We start from the raw sequence: 19,034 nt of genomic DNA on the forward strand, positions 1-19,034 counted from the left end.
TGGGGGTTGAGGGGCGGCGCCACCTCAGTGGAGGGACACCATAATGCCGAGTATCCCACTGCGGTGGTTCGGTGAAGCTCCCAGCACTAACCGGGCCTCACCCCTGCAGCCTGCGCACTTGAGAGGTGGCAACTCCTGCTCCCACTGCACAGCCCAAAAGCAAGCCTGCACCCGCCCCACCCCCAGTTCCTGCCCCACCGCGCCCCACAGCAGCCTGAGCCTGCACAGAGAGTGAGAAGCCTACCACCTGCTCCCCAGGAGGGGGAGCAATAAAGAATGGGGGTAGTGGGCAGGGGAGACGAAAGAATGTGGAGCGTCCATGATGAAGAAGTGCTTGAGAATGAGGCTCGGAAGCCTCAATGGAAGGTTTGTTCTGTTTGCCCCACGGCTGTCCCTTGGAAGGGTGGAGGGCACATCTGTAAGGGCTCCCTGCGCGCTGAGTCCAGTTCCTCAGCCAACTGGAATTGGCCTCAGTTTCCTGGTCTGTAAAATGGATTAAGTGTGTCCCAGTGCCTTCAATGAGTTTTGGGGGCCAATTGAGATACTATATAAAGAAAATGAGGGAAGAAGTGAGAAAGAAAAGGAAGGGTGAGCAACACAAAAGAAAGACTGAAAGGAACCTGTAAACCCATTGTCACTTAAATAGGGAATATAGTCAATAGTGTTGTAATGACGGTATGATGCCAGGTGGGTACTAGAAATATCGGGGAACACTTTGTAAAGGATATGATTGTCTAACCACTATTCTGTAACTAATATAAAACCTGAAACTAATACAAAATAATATTGAATATAAAGAAATGAAAATAGGAGTAAAATTTTTATAAATTTCAAAGTTTAAATAAAGGCTGTAAAGGAAGGAAGGGGAAGAATAAAAATAGTGTTTTTCATTTTACCACTTTATTGTCTTTTCAGTACATGAAAAAGACAGTTGTCTTTATATGGTGCTTTTATACTTTTCTAAGTCATTATCTCATTTGATGTTCAGGGCAACTTAAAGACAAGATAAATATTCCTTCCACTATTCAAAGAAAGGAAATCTTGGTGTCTGGTCCCAATGATTCAAGCCATTATTGTAAAGCAGGGTTAGTGAAATTTTCTGTGAAGGGTAATATTTTTACTAATAAAAGCCTTGGGGGCAATCAGGCCAGCAGGGGAGGGCAGTTGGGGCGATCAGGCCAGCAGGGGAGCAGTTAGGCATCAATCAGGCCAGCAGGGGTGGAGTTGAGGGGTCGATCAGGCTGGCAGGCAGAAGTAGTTAGGGGTGATCAGGCAGGCAGGTCAGCAGTTAGGAGCCAGAGGTCCCAGATTGTAGGAGATATGTCCGACTGCCGGTTTAGGCCTGATCCCTGCAGCCTAAATCAGCAGTCGGACATCCCCCGAGGGGTCCGAGATTGGAGAGGGTGCAGACTGGGCTGAGGGACACCCACCCCCTCCCCCTGTGCACAAATTTTGTGCACCAGGCCACTAGTTATGAAATAAAGATCTCCCTGGCTGGTCCAGGTGAATAGATCTGCACATTTGTAGATCATGCAAGAAAAGCTTTTTGAAGATATAATATTCATTGAGCACTTATGAATCATGGCCTATTCTATACACTTCATGTTTTGACATTTAATCCTCACAATCCCCATTTTACAGATGAGGAAACTGAGGCCTGGTGTGACCTGTGCAAGGGGATTCAGAGAGTAGAAGGAAGATAGGAGCTCAGGCAGGTGGGTTGCAGACTAAATGTCTTAATGTCTTTACTATTTCCTGGTCCCATGGAACCTGCATACTAACATGGCAGAAAATCAAAAGGAAAGAATGGCTCAGGCCCCCGGGTCCAGGTGAGGCCATGTGTCCCTGGATCCGGGTGAGGCTGGGTCCCGGGTCCGGGTGTGGCCATGCGCCCCTGGGTCTGGGAGAGGCCACACGCCCCTGGGTCCGGGTGAGGCCATGTGTCCCTGGAACCGGGTGAGGCCTCGCGCACCTAGGTCCGGGTGAGGCCACACGCCCCTGGGTCTGGGAGAGGCCACGCGCCCCCGGGTCCGGGTGAGGCCATGTGTCCCTGGATCCGGGTGAGGCCTCGAGCACCTAGGTCCGGGTGAGGCCGCGCGCCCCTGGGTCTGGGAGAGGCCATGCGCCCCTGAGTCCAGGTGAGGCCATGTGTCCCTGGATCCAGGTGAGGCCTCGTGCACCTAGGTCCTGGTGAGGCCACGTGCCCCTGGGTCTGGGAGAGGCCACGCGCCCCTGGGTCCGGGTGAGGCCATGTGTCCCTGGATCCGGGTGAGGCCTCGCGCACCTAGGTCCGGGTGAGGCCACACGCCCCTGGGTCTGGGAGAGGCCACGCGCCCCCGGGTCCGGGTGAGGCCATGTGTCCCTGGATCCGAGTGAGGCTGGGTCCCGGGTCCGGGTGAGGCCATGCGCCCCTGGGTCTGGGGGAGGCCATGCGCCCCTGGGTCCGGGTGAGGCCATGTGTCCCTGGATCCGGGTGGGGCCTCTCGCACCTAGGTCCGGGTGAGGCCACGCGCCCCTGGGTCTGGGAGAGGCCACGCGCCCCCAGGTCCGGGTGAGGCCATGTGTCCCTGGATCCGGGTGAGGCCTCGCGCCCCTAGGTCTGGGTGAGGCCGCGTGCCCCTGGGTCTGGGAGAGGCCACGCGCCCTCGGGTCCGGGTGAGGCCATGTGTCCCTGGATCCGGGTGAGGCCTCGCGCACCTAGGTCCGGGTGAGGCCACGTGCCCCTGGGTCTGGGAGAGGCCACGTGCCCCTGAGTCCGGGTGAAGCCGTGCCCCTGGGTCCGGCCGAGACCAAACCAGAGGGAGTCGGACCTACGTTACCACCATTTGTCCACCATCCAGAGCTGAGGGGACAGTGCTGACATGTACACATAAGGAACTGGTGGACATTGAAATTGGGTCTCTAAAGAACTGTTGGTCCAGAAAGAAACTCACTACAGACTGATTCATTTGCCTGTCAGCATAACTATTATTGCTCATCTCACATTCAGTTCTTATAAGTATATCTCTAGGGACACATGATCTCGCTCATCTAGGGGAAATGATGAACAACATAGACTGATGAACAAGAACAGAACCAGAAACAAGGAGGCATCGATCGGACTAGCGGGCCTCAGAGGGAGGATAGGGGAGGTTGGGGGGAGGGGGGAGAGATCAACCAAAGGACTTGTGTGCATGCATATGAGCCTATCCAACGGTTAAGTTCAACAGGGGGTTGGGGCATCCGTGGGGAGGGGTGTGGGATGGGAATGGGGGGATGAGGACAAATATGTGACATCTTAATCAATAAAGAAATTAAAAAAAAAAAAAAGAATGGCTCAGGTTTCAGTTCAATACCAGGCTTTGCATGAGTTATTTGACCTAAATGCCAATCCCACAGGTTTATCCTTGCCACTTCCAAGCAGAAAGGAACTTGCTCAGGGCCACAAAGCTAAAGGGTAAGCCGTATTTTAACTAAAGTTTGTCTAGATGTTATTTTCTACCACCTCCAGCCAATGAGCTTAAGGATGTTGCATCTGGCTTTAAGGGTGTCATTGCCAACCAAGAAGGTACATTCTACAAGAGTTGGAGATCCAAAAATGAAGTCAGTAGGTGGGAGGAACATGTCTCCTAACTTTCACAGTGAACTCTCCAAGTAGAAGCCCAGGGTCGGAGAGAAAATGGTTTGTCCCAGAAGTGTCTATTAACTGCCTATTAGCAGAGCTATGAGAACAACATTGTTCAATAAAATCTGAACAGATAATACAGTTGGTAAAGCAACACATTTAAATTTATTAAAAAGAGAGAAAAAATGTTTGCACAGATCCAGGGTAACCATGAAAAAAGATTTTCCTTCCTGAAAGTATTCTGTCCCACTGGAGGGGAAAAAAATAAATAAAAGGAAACATGAAAGCCAATAAAAGAAAAGCATGAGCATGGAAGACCATCATTAATTTTCTATTCAAATGGCAGTCACAGCTGCAGATTACTGGAAAGGCTTGAATAGCAACTCTATTCAGAGACAAATTAAGTATTGGGGATACACTCAGAAATAAGTAAGTGATCTAATTGCATACCTGATTCTGGAGTCATGCAACTGACTGCAGAAATACCAGTTAAAGGCTCATTAGTTCAAAAGAGAAATATAACTTTTGACATTTGTTTTGGTAAAGAAAATAAGTTAACTAAAATTATAATGTTAGCAAAGTATTCTGTGTATACACACGAGTCACTCACTTTATATACACTTTAGTGGTATTAACTGGATGATTTTCATGGCTTAGACTTAGTGCAGGCACATGGAGAAAGTGTAGGGACAAGGAGAAAGACAGGGGGCATAAGATGGAAAATCTAGTAGGGACTTGGCAGGGAGGGGCAGGGGGAAAAGAGAGCGAGCCCTGGGATGAGGGTCCTGTTTAATTCAAATTCTACTCTTCACCAATAATTTTAAAATAGTTGACCCATGAGATAGCTCAAGTATGAAATAAAACTCTGCATACAGTGATCTTAATCTCTGCAGTCATTGTTATAAATATTTATTGAATAACTTCTATGTTAGCTCCCTCGTCTCTGCTGCTTTTAAGAAAATGGGAAATCCCTTTGGGAGACCAGAGACATGATGTGACATGTTTTTTTTTTCACTAGGTAGATGTTAAGAGAGTCTACAATTTTAAAAAAAACAACAACTAGTAATTCCATATATTATGATAAAAATAAATTTATTTAGGTAAAAAATGCCATCTTTCCTTGCTTGACGGTAAATCCCCACTCTGGTGGAGTCAGTTTGCTAACAAGTATGAGCTCTGCAATAGTTCACTTCCATGTGTCGCGTGTACAATCAACAATTAGCACAAGTGAAAGGTGTTTCCTATTCATCTCACTATGCTAGCAGTTGCTTCATATCATACAGAAGAAAACCACAGGAAAACAGGCCAAGAAATGTCTTTCTGTTGATTGAAATGTCATCTTTAAATGGCCGAATAGATTTCCAGCTTGAGTCTATAATTTGATATTGCAACCAACTTCATCTCTGTGCAGACCATGACTTAACAAATGTCTTCTAAGCCAAGAATCACTTTTAAAACAAACCTCATTTGAGGATAAACACACATCTTTCAATGTGTGGTTTTAAACGCCATTGTTTTGCACATTCTGAAATGTGATTTTTTTTCTTTTTTTTTCATCCCAACATTGTCATGTCATAAATTAAAAGAATTTCATTATCACTAATCTATTGCACTAATGCCCAGTAATTGCCTATGGTCTATGCTTCATCAGCCAAGGGTATAAAAAAGGAACTTTGGAACTGCAGTTGTGGTCAGCCAGCTGACAGTCAGTCCTCTTTCCCACTCCACATTAAACATCAGTATGCTGGACATGCTGGTCCAAGCCATTCGGGGTCCGTCTGCATTGCCACTGGATAAGGAGGCCCGAACTTGATTATCTTTGGCAGAAGGATTTTAGTTAGTAAACATCAAGTGGTCATCACTTCCTTTCCTACAACAGAAAAGGGGAGGGGGAAGGAGAAAAGATATTATGACTCAAAAATCTTTGGGAAGGAATAGGAATACTTCATATTCTAGGCATGCATAGGTTATCAACATGCTAAGTGGAACATTAAAAAGGGAAAAAGTTAAGAAGGGCATTTGACATTATTTTGGTTTGAGCAGATGCTTTTGGCAACTTGGAGGAGCTATCTACCTCTTTGGAACCCTCCATCTCCTTTCCTTGACAAGCCTTCTTAATGACTGGAACCGCAGACTATCCTTCACTGCAGTAGAGAAGGCGAAAGGTAAATTCTGCATCTGTTCAACCAAGCACATCTTTCCAAAGAACCACATAACATTAGAACTGGAAGAGGTGTCAGAGGTATCTGTTCACCCTCATGACACTGAGGAACCAAGAGGTTTAGGAGGGGTCATGGGACACATTTGATAACTCGCAGGGTCCAAAATGAAAACCCAGGGGTTCGAATGGTCAGACTAAAGGTTCCATCAACAACTGGAAGGAGAATCCATTTGTGGTGGCTGCTGGACTACTGTCTGTCATGGGCCCGGAGAGGGGCCCACACACCAATACTCACAACGCCCTTCCTAATTCTTTGGGTTTCTCAGTGAGGTCTTCCTCCAATATTTACTCTCCATTCATAGCCTTCCTCAATTTTATTCCACTCTTTGGCTCTTAGCCTTTAGATATATCCAGGTATACTTAATGTTTTATGGAGTCAAAGCCATCAGTTGGTCTCAAGGCCCAGTATACTAGTAATCCATTTCCTTCATCAGGCCCTAAGATCTTCATTTACTCTCTGCAAGGTCCATCAAAAGCCCCCTAGATTTAGGCTTTGATTTGATTACGTGGCTAAAGCTGTTCTAGCTGATTTCACCCATAATTGTCTTTTGGTAATAGCCACTCCTGTTTTTATTTTTGATATCCTCTTTTTTTCAAAACTTTTAACATCCCCGTTTTTCAGTAGATTTCCTTTGGTGGACTCTCCTGTTTTATTTAATTCTTTCATTAAAGATGGGCCTGTCCCTCCTTTTGCCTCAGGCATCTTCTCAACAGCCCTTAGCACAGCTTAGGGCAAACTGCTGATATTTCTCCCCAGCACTCAGACCCAACCTGATTAGCTAATCTTCAAGTTCACCTCTTACATCTTTTACTTATTCCATGTGGCTGCACAAGAAACATTTAACAACCTCCTGGGGCTTGTTATGGGCAAACAACAAAAAAAAAACCAAACGCCAAAAACCCATAGGTTACTCTCCAGAATTCTCAACTACATTCTAAGATTATTTCTTTTTTTGTTCTGTACAGCTACGTATTAGAAAAGCAACTTGGGGAGACTTTCTTTGTACAAGATGCCTCTTAGGAAGTAGCTGCCTATTAAGAAAATTAATTTTCCTTTATCCCAGTTTTCATGGGAACAATTTAATGCTCTGAAAGGATAAAATGTGATTTTAAAAACTTAACTCTTCTCAGAAGACTTCATTTCATATTTACTAGACATACTTTGGAAATGCTTCAATCAGATCATTTCAAATCCCAAGATGCGGTATGAATTGATTAGCAGGAAATACATCCTGTGGTTTTTAAGCAGCAATTATGTTCCCCATCTTCCTTCAGAAATTTGGTTTAGAGAATCTTTCTCAAAAAACACGGGTAGGGGATACTTTGAGTTAACAGCCCGCTACCCTGACTAGAGATGAAAACAAACACGTGTATCATTAAATATCCTATCCTCATCTGACCCCCATTCTCATCCCCAAACCACCATGTGGAAGCTTTGACACTGAGATCTAGACCAGCGATTTTCAAACGGTGTGCCACAAGAATGTTTTAAAAACATGCAATACCTGACTATTTAGTCAGGAACACTGACCTCTTTTCCCTTAAATTGTCAAATTTAAAAAATGACAACAGTCAACACAATAGCCATCTGGTATGAATGAATCAAAATTATACCTTTTTTTGTCAGATTGGCAAAAAATATTGTTTGGTGTGCCGCGGAATTTTAGTAATTAAAATTATGTGTGCCATGAGATGAAAATGGTTGAACATCGCTGGTCTAGACCGTTTTCTTAAGTGTCCTGATGAACAGCGAGCAAATTGCAGTTCGTCACCAAAGAGCTACTGACACGAATTTCCAGCCCAGGACATGTACAGCCTCCTCTCAGGCAGGTTTCCTGCTCTGGTCCAGAGGAGTTATCTGTACCACGTATTGTGAAAAGGGAAAATGCCCTTGACATTCCGAGAGCTCCACCTCTAAAATTAAGAGTGTTGCCTGACTGGTACAGCTCAGTGATTGAGCATCAGCCTATGAACCAGGAGGTCACGGTTCCATTCTCGATCAGGGCACATGCCCAGGTTGCAGGCTTGATCCCCAGTGTGGGGCATGCAGGAAGCAGCTGATCGATGATTCTGTCTCATCATTGATGTTTCTCTCTCTCTCCATCTCCCTTCCTTTCTGAAATCAATTATATATATACCATATATATTATATATTATATAGTATGTATTATGTATTATTATATATATTATATGTGTATGTATATATATATATATATATATATATATATATATATATATATATATAGAGAGAGAGAGAGAGAGAGAGAGAGAGAGAGAGAGAGAGAGAGAGAGAGACTTTTACTTTGGCCACATAAGAGTTCATTCTCTTGACTTGAGGGCCATAATTCATGCCTTCTCATAATAGTCTCATAATATCCCCACGAGGGTCCAACCACGTCACGTGGCTTTCTAGAATTCATTTATTAGAATTTATTTCTAAAGCCGATTTCAGTGGGAGGGAAGGTGGGTTCTTTCCCACGACAAGCTGAGTTCTGCGTGTTGTGGGTACCCGGGAAGTACTCTTTGTTAAGGCAGCAGAGCAGCTCCTCCCAGGAGCATGGGGACCTGATTAAACACAATACCGACCTCCTCAGACAGCAGATGCAGGACAGGAAGGCCGAGGACTCTTTCTGACACTCCTCTCGGCTATTACATTCCTTCAGGAACTCCTGAAGATCCGTCACAGGAAACCCATTCTGCTGGTATTTCTTTAAAAAGTACACAGTGTTGTTACCTTATTTATAAAGCATGAGAAATTGCTCCCTTTGTCAACAAACCAAACCCACCTTTGCTAAAATAAAACTCTCCCACATTGCTAGGTCAGATCCAAGAACGGATATTAACAATGCTGAATCAATGTCAGTCCCAGAAGGCCAAGCCAGGGCCACCATGGAACAGAGAACAATCCAAAGGAAAACACCTCTGGTGCCAGGGTGAAGCAGGGGAGGGGTGTACTAGTAAGGGAAATAAAAGCAATGACCCGAAGGCTAAAGTTTTAATACTAATGCAAGACCAGGTAAGACCCCCCTCCCCCCCACCTCCCCTCACTGCCCATGCAGAACCTGCCTGAGAAGTAATCTCTATTTCCTCTACTTCTATGGAAGAGGGTCACTTGGTGGGGCAGAAGGCAGTAGATTCTTTCAAGCAGACACAAAGACCCTGAGGCCCTCTCCTCTCACGCTAAGTGAGGTAATCCACCATGTCACCAAGACTTGGCCCACTCACAGGGACGCTGCCCCATCAAAGGCAGGGACCCACGGGGTAGCAGTGTGCAACAATTCTCTCTATACGCCCACCCTGCTGTTAGAGCCACCCACCCACTGTCATGTGGAAACTAACCTCCCCAGGCACAAAAATGTGCTCAGGAGGATTTCCAATGAATCATCTTCTTCTGAGTTTAGTCTGAGAAGGTTCAAGAAGAGCACAACACCCCAAGGCACTGACATAGCACCCTTGGTTGCTCCAGTGCTGGTCTGAAACAGGATTTCTGAGCACGACCATCTGCTGCTGGACAGACCACCACTGGAGGCAACAGAGCGCCCTTCGAGCTACAAACCAGTTAAATGGACCCAGACTGAAAGGATACAGAACCCACCACGTGGCTCAGGAAGATAGGAAGCTAGACAGCCACAAGAGCCTTAGCTTTCATCATTTAAAGGAAACCTGTATCACACAAATGGTTGTGTCATCCGGTATACAGGTGTTCCCATATCTGAACAGTTGTCAGGGTGGTGATGACCCCTTACCACTGACACTTTCCACTCAAAACCTCAGTTCCAGGACAGGCAGGTACACCTGTCAGTGCTGCGACCAACAGTCGAACTACTTAATTTACTAAACTCAACCTATCTCTACCCATTGCCTTTCTCTTTCCACCACACCTCTAAATCAGTCACCCTGACCTGGGTGACAGGGATGATGTCCTAAATGCATATTTAAAATGAAACTCCAACATCCAACAAGTCTCTTTGCTTTTCTTTAAAAACAATTATTTATTAATTTATTTGAGAGAGAGAGAGATAAAAACATTGCTTTATATTGTTCTTATTTACGCATCCATTGGTTGTTTCTTTTATGTGCCCTGCCTGGGGATTGAAGCCACAACCTTGGCGTACCAGGATAATGCTCTGACCAACTCAGCTAGCCGACCAGGCCAACAGTCTCTTTCCTAAAAAACTTCAAAATTTAAGTCAAATGTAGCATTTTAAGTAAGTGTGGGGCGGAGGGGGAGTAGTTTTTTCCTATGCTCCAATCTATACAGGTTTTTCAGTTTTCTTGGCAGGAAATCCTGATAATTACTTACCTTAATGGTGTCATAAGAATCCGTAATGAGCGCAATGAAAAGGCTGAGAATCATATATATAAAAAGGCTGATGAAGGAATATAAATATAGGCGACTGAACAGCCACACCAAGACGCTCTTCTGCTGGATTTGAGCAAAGGTTGCAAACATATCATCACCGTTGACCAGAGAAAACAGACACTCAGAAACTGTATTCAGAGCTACAAACTGAAGGGGGGAAACTAAAGTTAGTTTTTGAGATATATCATCCAAAAAAGCAGAGAAGTATCTATATCTAGTTAGCTTGTTTTGTTGAAGCTATTGTTGTCATTGCTATTATGAGTAACATCTATTTTAAGACAGCTGGAATACCAAAGTAGGAAAACATTATTTAAAACTCCCTTGTGCACTCACTATCTCTAGACATGTCCCTCAGTTTTTTCCTATACGTTTTTATATATTTGTAGTCATATCATCTAACCATTTTGGACCTTGATTTCTTTTTCCCTACTGAGCATCATCTTACTTACACTTAGACAGCATGTCAGATAACAGACCTTTCCTTAGAAATGTCAAGTTTAACTATTTCCCTGTCATTGGACATCCCAATGATATTTGCTATTATAAAGAGCAATGTAATGAACATTTCTAAGCATACTGTTTTTTTCCTGTTATTGGGCCTAAGTGATTAATATTTTTAAGCCTGCAACCGGCTAAACGAACCGCTTTCTGAAAGAACTATAGCAATTACATTCTACAACCAGCAAAGATGGAAGTGCCTGAGACACGGTATAGGCTCAAGAAAATTTTGCTAAATGAATAGTTTCACTGTAGCCTTTCCAACCACGGGTCGGGGTGATTTTAGCACATTCAAAACCAAAGATGGTCATCAATGGGAGGAGGAAAGATGATGATCATGCCCCATGCCTTCCAGGAGCTCCTGGCTAACAGTGGACAGGCCACAACCAGCGTATTCCAGTGCCCTGTGGGAGCGCTGGGGTGGGCTGTGTGAGGAAAGGGACCCTCAGAACAAGGGCCTGAGGCAGAGTTCACCAGGGTGAGGAGGAAGGGAAGGGTGTGCTCCATGAATAGGGGGAATTCAGTGCTGAGCCTAAGAGGCGGCCAGAGAGGCATGCCGGTGCCACCCTGAGAAAGCCTCGCTCCGTCTTCCACATACTTCAGACTATTACAGGCCAGAACTGGGAACCAGGAAAAAACTGCGGCCAGAGAGTGATCTGACCTGTTTCTATAGGGCAAGCCTGGCATGTGGAAGATCTCCTAGACTGGGAACAGCCCAGGGCAGGGACACGCGGCAGGGGTGAGTGCAGGAGCCAGGAATGCACAGGGTCCAGATAAGACTGGAAAAGGAGGAAACTGGGGGCGGCGGGGGGGGGGGCGGGGGACGGAGAATAAGCCTGGAAGGGGACAAGGGAAAGGGACTACGAATGGACTCAGTTTTAGACAAGGCAGCTTGAGGTGCCAGGTGGAAATGCTGACATGAGGGGGTCGGAGGCATACACCTGGAGTTCTGGAGCTGGGCTGAGGGTTGTGTTTCAACTGCAATCCCCAGGCGGCCATCCCGGCGTTCGGGGCTGACAAACTCCTGCCACATCGACTGAAAACGGACAGCAGGTGCTTCATAAACTAACATCTTAGGGCCAGAGGGTTAACATTGGATGAAAGCTTCTAAAGAACAATAAGGACCTAACTGGTAAAAGATGGTATGGTTTCCAAAAACATCGAGGGAACAAGCTACCTAGAGTTCTCAACCAAATGGTTAGCCGTGGGGGCCATGTGCCCATTAAGTCAGTGTGGCTCTGGGGACAGCCATGTCCCTGGTGAATGTCTATAAAACATCTCCACTTGGAAGTTGTGCTACTACTTCACATGCAACAAAATAAAACCTCCCACCCCCTAACCCGGAAACGGGGCTTCCCTTCCAATTGCCCTGCTCCTGGTCAGTGATTTCAGCCTCCTACCAAAGAAACACTTACTCCCAAATAATCGAGTACTTTAAACTACGTGATGAATTGATTACTCTCCCCCTCTCTTCACTCTGCAAAGGTCTGCTGCTCCTCCGTTTCCCTGACCCCGTCTCTCTACTCCACTCTCAGGTCCACACTCACGTCTGGATTATTCCAGAAACTCCAAGGAAGTCTTCTTCACTCCAGCCTCTTCGCCCTCCAGTCCAAGCTGAGGTCAAGCCTAAACTTCACAGAATGCAACCTTCGGGTCATTTCTCTCGCATTAAGATTATACGAAGTCTGGACGCAAAGTAAAAATTCACACCAACAAGGCTGGGACAGGCCCTCCTTCGCGTGGCTTCCTTCCATCTCCCCACTGTCAATATCATCTTGTGCTTTCCTCCTCCTACAACACCAGACCCATTTCTCCATCTTTTCCTCCTGGGAGTTACTCTCTTCATCTGATACCTTCCTCTGTGTCCAACAAGGCCAACTTTAAAGGGCTGTTTCAAGGTCTACCTTGAGACAGGTTGCCTTTGCAGCTCTAGACCCTTCTCTGTATCAGTAAGAACCACAGCGTAAACTACTGGTTGGCCTTCTAATTGGTTTTGAACCCCTTCTCCATACTCCAACTGGATGGAAACACCATGTCCGACCCTCCCTCCCCCATGACTGGATGCACAGGGTAGAGTCTGTGACCGGGGCAGTGGACACAAAGGTAACCCAAACAGGGACCCTGCCCATGCCTTTGCTGCATCAGCAACAGCTCTCCACAGAGACCTGGAGGGAACATCCAGTTGAGCAAAGCACAACAATATGCAAATTGTTTAACAGTACGACAGGCAGTTCTCCGAGGACATATTTTCCATCTAGCCTTCAGACAACAAAGTTAAAGCTGGTTTCTATGGCTAGCAATTACAACTCTAACAGCACCATTCATAATTCATGTTTCTCATGGTTTACTTTGGAATCTGGCCAATTCCTTTGTTTAGTTTCCACAACCCCTCACAGTCTGTGCTTCAGGTTCCAGAATTACAAATAGCTGGTTGGTTGGTACATATCCAATTCATCCCTTCGTTTCCAGTGCCATGACTTAGTGTCAGTTTAGAAACAATACCTGTCTCAACATTAATGTTATTCACAGCCATTATGCTTCCCTCTCCTCTATGCGGGTGAGACTTATTTTAACCCAGCAAAAAGTCAAAACGGAGACGCAGTAAGGGAAGTGGCTGGCATACACCTTGTCATTGGTACCACTAATTGGTACGAGGTGGCTGTGAACCAGTCACTTTCAGGGGCCAAACTCCACAGAAGTGAACATTAGAAATAACCAAGGTGAGGAGAATCCAGGTCCTAAAGTGCTTCCAGGCCGGAAGGACTGCATTTATAGGGAGCTGCTGTGGTTCTGAGGAGCTTTTGAGCCCCTGGAAAGCAGGTACTACTGTCTCTCTGTTTCTTGCTCAGTAACAAACCTGAAGAATCCTTGCCATGTTCTGTGCTGGACCCGGGGGTTGCAAACAGCAATGAGCTATAGTCACTGCCCTCCAAGAACTCAGCCTAGAAGAACCTGACATGCTTGGAGTGCAACAGACATTTAATAAACATAAAATGAATATTTCCATAGAGAGTCCCCCATACGTCCTTTGGGACCACAGTGCGAACCCAAGCATTTGTTTCACAAATGATTTTTTTTTTTAATTGAACCAGAAAGAACTTTTTTTAAAAAATTTAAATGAAAACATAACCTGCAACAGCTTATGTCAGGGAAGGACATAAAAATCACCTTCAAGAGCAACATTTGGGTTTAATGTTTTAACTGGCTAACAGTTCTTTTGAATAAGAGAGGTACTTGGCTAAAACTAGAGACTTTGAGAGCAGGACGATGTAATAATGCAGGTTCTGCCAAAGTGTTTACCCATGGCATCAGCAAATCCAACAATTTTTCGATGCCTTGGTCTTCTCATTTCTGAAATGGGGACAATACAAGACTATGATTTATTCTTCACAGCAAAAAAGTCCTCCGGAAATGTAAAAGTTACATTAGAGTAATGTTCTTCCAGACCTGGCTTTGAATTATTAATCATCAACAGTCTCTAGCCCTCTGTGCCAGACATTTTGAAAGGGTACTGTGCCAAAGTCCATTAGTGCAGGTATCGATACTGGTGGGACAATGCTTGCATCTCTTCCCTCTTTCAGCTGGGCCATTGGAATCCAATGTCTACCATGAAAACTGGAAGTGAAAATATGGGTCCTGCTACCAGTCAAACAGCAGTGTACAACTAGTTTTCCTGAGACCTCCTCTTTGGAGTGGCTGCAGAAACATCAATGATGAGAGAAAATCATTGATTGGCTGCCTCCTGCACACCCCCTACTGGGGATCGAGTCCACAACCCGGCCATGTGCCCTGACCGGGAATAGAACCATGACCTCTTGGTACATAGGCCAATGCTCAACCATTGAGCCACGCCTACGGGCTAGAGTGGATGGATGGTTTGCTTAAAGAAAGAGTTAGCTTACACACCTAAGATGGCTATGATTCTAGATCCTAGAAAATGCTTGCTGTGCTGTCCAGCTCTTGAAGACTTCGGGTACTACAGAAGGTCTTCTGATTCAACAGAGACTGACTGGCAGAGCCTGAATGTGTGACAGTTTGAATTAATTGGGGGAGGGGGGAGAGACACGGGGGGCAGGAAGCACTTATAACTTCAGACTCAAAGAAGCAGCAATATGGAGAAGGAAAGCACAGAGTCCTGAGTCAGACTGAAGATTTTCTTCTTCCACTGACTGGTGCATTCAGTAAAGTAACTGAACCGTGCACTTCCCCAATGGGTGGAGATGGGACACAGACGCCATAGACAGGCCTGCTAGGCAGCCCTGGACACAGCCCTTATCCCTGCTCCTGCGGGGAAAACGGAGGCGGATGCTGAGACACACAGGCGGGAGGTGCAAGCATGCCCTATGGTAGCCGCCAGCCACGTGTGACTGTGGAGCACCTGCTGTGTTGTCAGGGTAAAATACACACTGAATTTCGAAGATTTAGTACAAAAAAAAAAAGAGTGTAAAATATCTCAATGCTTAAATAAAATATATAATTAAAATCACAAATGTATCTGTTTCTTTTTTTAAATTTTCAGTGCAGCTACTGGAAAAACTTGAAGCCACCTGTGGTTCTCATTTGTAGCACTTGCTGCACTTTTATTGGACAATGCTGGTCCAGAGCATCCCAGTCTCACCTGAATCCTTGGAAAGAACAGGATTAAACATATGAAAATGCAGTCAGATCCTCAAAGCAAATAGAGAGAAATAAGACTGATTATGTGCCTCTCCTCTCAGAATTGATCTATTCAGTCAAACGAAACGCTCGTCTGCAATGGTCTGTTCTAGGCAATTCCAAGAAAAGCCCTACTGGGTATTGGTCAAAGATGTGCATTGGGGTCAGGCAACCTGGATGTGAATCCTATCTCTGCCATTTACTAGCTGTGTAGTCTCAGGAAAATTATCGAACACAGTAAGATCCCCATTTCCTATAGGGCTACTTGGGGAGTCAACATAGCAAGGGAGTTAAGGAACTTGGGTCCTATATCTATCGGGCACATAACATTCAAGAATGGTAGCTATATTAGTAAAAATCAAGTAGCATTATCTGAGCACCTTCCAGGACAATGATGGGATAGGGAGATGAAGGGCAAAAGAGATGGGACCACTTGTCCTGAGGCCTTGGGAGCCCATGAATTAAAGCTGAAATCTGCACCAAACTTGGTATTTATTTCAGACAGTGCAACACTGCCCTCTAGTGACAAAAATCTGGAGAAGCATTCAAGAATGCAGCAAGTACAGAAGAAAAATGTTAATTTTCCTGGGCACTCACACAGTCCTATCAAAGAGCAAATTTAATCATGACTCAGTGGCAAGGAATAGGAAGAGCAATGACATTATCAAGATTTACTATTAGCCCAGAGACTATCACTTTGTTCACTATGCCTTTTCTCCAACAGGAAAACAATGATTCTCTTTGGATGTATCAAATGCAACCCCGAAAGAGGAGGAAGCCTGGATGTGTGCCAAATTACTTAGGACATATTCAAGTAGGACAACGCACAGAGCTTGACCTTTCTGGATTGCTCACTTTTTGTGAACAGTGTATAAACCAGATATAAGCAGATGTTTTAAGGCAGCGGGAGAGGTCAGAGGTTGAGGCTAAGCTGTAATACAAGCATCAGTGTAACCCTTTGCATTTCACCCCTTTTCTTCTTGCAGAGCACCTGAGCCAGGAGAACAGGACCAGGGGCTGTTGCGGAGATTAAACGGACAAGAGGACAGAAATGCTAAGCACACAAGTGTTGGCTGCTGTTATTTTTGTTGTATCTGTGGTTCCAACTGCCAGAGGCCCATGGAAGAAAAGCTACAAGTTGCAATAACTCCTTTTCCTTTCTGTTGTTTTTTGTTTTGTTTTGTTTTGTGTGTTTTTTGTTGTTGTTGTTGTTGTTTTTTGTTTGAAAACGGGGCCTACCTACTTTCATTTCCTGATGTTTCCACCAATCAATGTTTTATTTTTAAAACAAGAAGAGCACAACTTTGATGTCCCCGAGGTTACGATGCTGACTGAAGCCCAGCAACCATTTGGAATTCTGATGCTGATCTTTCATAAGGCAGAGGCGATGCTGCCATCAAAACCACCATCACTGACAAGACGTGTTTCATTTTAATCATAAACCTAATATGGTCTATTCTGGGCACTCTGTCCACCTTTGTTCTCCTCAATTAATTGGGATGAAAACCCTAATACGTTCAATTAGAAAGATCTTGTAATAATTCCCCCCCCCCATTCTATTTTCATTTTTCTTATAGGATCTCATATCCAGACATTTCTTATTTGACAATTGGCTGGGTTGGAATGTGACCCATAAACCAGTCCCAGACAACTCTGAAATGTGCTCTCCACTCCCCCTCACAGTGGTGTCAACATCCAGAAAAAGAAAGGGAAAAGAAACCCGATACAAAGATACGGCTTTCCTGACGCCGCCGAGGGTATGTGCTGGGGGAGAGCGGGGAGAAGGCGAAGTCCTGGAAGCCCACTTTCCAGGTGCCTACTCTGCAGAAGGAAGAACCAGGGCTACACACCTTGTTGTGATACGGGCCCAAGACGATCCAGCCACAGAAGGTGTAACCCAGGTAGATCATCCCGGCGCAGGCGCAGAAGCGAAGCACCTTTGGCAGTGAGGCTTGCATCGTTAAAATGAGCACCTGGAACGACACCGGCAGAGCAGGGGGATTAAAAAGCAGCTTCCTGGAACCCGAAGAAGAAATTAATCTCAATCCTACGACACGACCCAAGGCCACATCCTTACATTATATTTTTGGAAGTAACCCAGGTATCTGATGACTCCAACCCAGACAAGAAGCGTGGACGTTCCAAGCAAAATGCTGCACAGATCGTAACTGGTGATATTCTAAGGAATGGAAAAACAGATATGAGTGACATATTCTACTCCCCTCAGCTTATTAACCTCACTTTAAGTTGATAGGAAAAGAATGGACTGCCTGCTCTCTATAGGTGATCCTAAGGGTTTCTAAACTGAAGAGGAGAGTAATAGAGAGCACAGTCCCAAATGTGTTTCTCCTTCCCTTTTAGTATTTCAATTGGTTCAGCTTTTTGTTCAAATAATATCCTGAAACAGAAAATGCATTTACTTAGGCATTAAAGAATATAAACTAATGGTGTTCGTTAAATATGAAACGATGCCAGTCAGCTACTTCTGAAAGAAAGCTCAAACATGATTGGCTAACACAGATCCTGCTCTTGAGGATTTCTGGATCTAATTGAGGAGACACACACACAACCACAATCTATACTAATAAAAGGGTAGTATGCTAATTAGACTGGACATCCTTCCAGACATCCTTCTGGACAAAGCCATGATAGTGGGGCCAAGGCAGAGGCGGTTAGGTGCGATCAGGCTGGCAGGGGAGAGCAGCTAGGGGGATCAGGCAGGCAGGTGAATGGTTAGGAGCCAGTGATCCCGGATTGCGAGAGGGATGTCCGACTGCTGGTTTAGGCCCCATCACTGGGATTGGGCCTAAACCAGCAGTCAGACATCCCCCAAGGGGTCACAGATTGGAGAGGGTGCAGGCTGGTCTGAAGAAACCCCTCACTGGGCCCCTAGTTTTTTTTTTTTTAAAATATATTTTATTGATTTTTTACAGAGGAAGAGAGAGGGATAGAGAGTTAGAAACATTGATGAGAAAGAAACATCGATCAGCTGCCTCTTGCACACCCCCTACTGGGGATGTGCCCGCAACCAAGGTACATGCCCTTGACCGGAATCGAATCTGGGACCCTTGAGTCCGCAGGCCGATGCTCTATCCACTGAGCCAAACCGGTTTCGGCTGGGCCCCTAGTTTTAATATAATATGCTAAGTGCTGTGAGAGATGCAGTGCCCAGCTTGTCACAAAGCACTTCCCATGGGCGTGACCCAGAGCAGGGCTGGGCCTGGAGGATAGGTTGGGGGAGAGCATTGCAGGTAAATGGACAAAAGGCTGAAACAGGGCCCAATGTTGAGAGCCAGAAAGTTGTCCTAGAGCAGCGGTCAGCAAACTGCGGCTCGCGAGCCACATGCGGCTCTTTGGCCCCTTGAGTGTGGCTCTTCCACAAAATACCATGTGCGGGCACGCACGTACAGTGCGATTGAAACTTCGTGGCCCATGCGCAGAAGTCGGTTTTCGGCTCTCAAAAGAAATTTCAATCGTTGTACTGTTGATATTTGGCTGTTGACTAATGAGTTTGCCGACCACTGTCCTAGAGGGTCAGTATGGATGGCTCAGTGAATCTCGGGCAGTAGAGGGAGGCAGAGCTAGATAAGGAAGACCCTGGAGGCCACTCCACCCAAGGGGGTTCCCATGAGAAGGGACTGTAACAGCAGGATAGACACTGCCAGGGACTTTCCTCTGACAGCTGTGTGGGT

The 19,034-nt window shown here is 45.6% G+C and overlaps 1 protein-coding gene across 1 annotated transcript in view; it reads right to left on the reverse strand.

Moving 5' to 3' along the window:
• Positions 1-4,685: 4,685 nt before the first annotated feature.
• MCOLN2 (mucolipin TRP cation channel 2) overlaps positions 4,686-19,034 on the reverse strand; it is a 55,881-nt gene continuing 41,532 nt past the window's right edge. The window contains exons 10-14 of the mRNA XM_054720786.1: positions 17,420-17,521; positions 17,193-17,315; positions 10,129-10,335; positions 8,412-8,533; positions 4,686-5,474 (exon numbers count right to left, since the gene is read on the reverse strand). Of these exons, the coding sequence (XP_054576761.1) occupies positions 5,438-5,474; positions 8,412-8,533; positions 10,129-10,335; positions 17,193-17,315; positions 17,420-17,521 (591 nt within the window). The 3' untranslated portion in view covers positions 4,686-5,437. The remainder of the gene's footprint in view (positions 5,475-8,411; positions 8,534-10,128; positions 10,336-17,192; positions 17,316-17,419; positions 17,522-19,034) is intronic.

This window comes from Eptesicus fuscus, chromosome 9, assembly GCF_027574615.1.
Source record: "Eptesicus fuscus isolate TK198812 chromosome 9, DD_ASM_mEF_20220401, whole genome shotgun sequence".
Classification (NCBI taxonomy): Eukaryota; Metazoa; Chordata; class Mammalia; order Chiroptera; family Vespertilionidae; genus Eptesicus; species Eptesicus fuscus.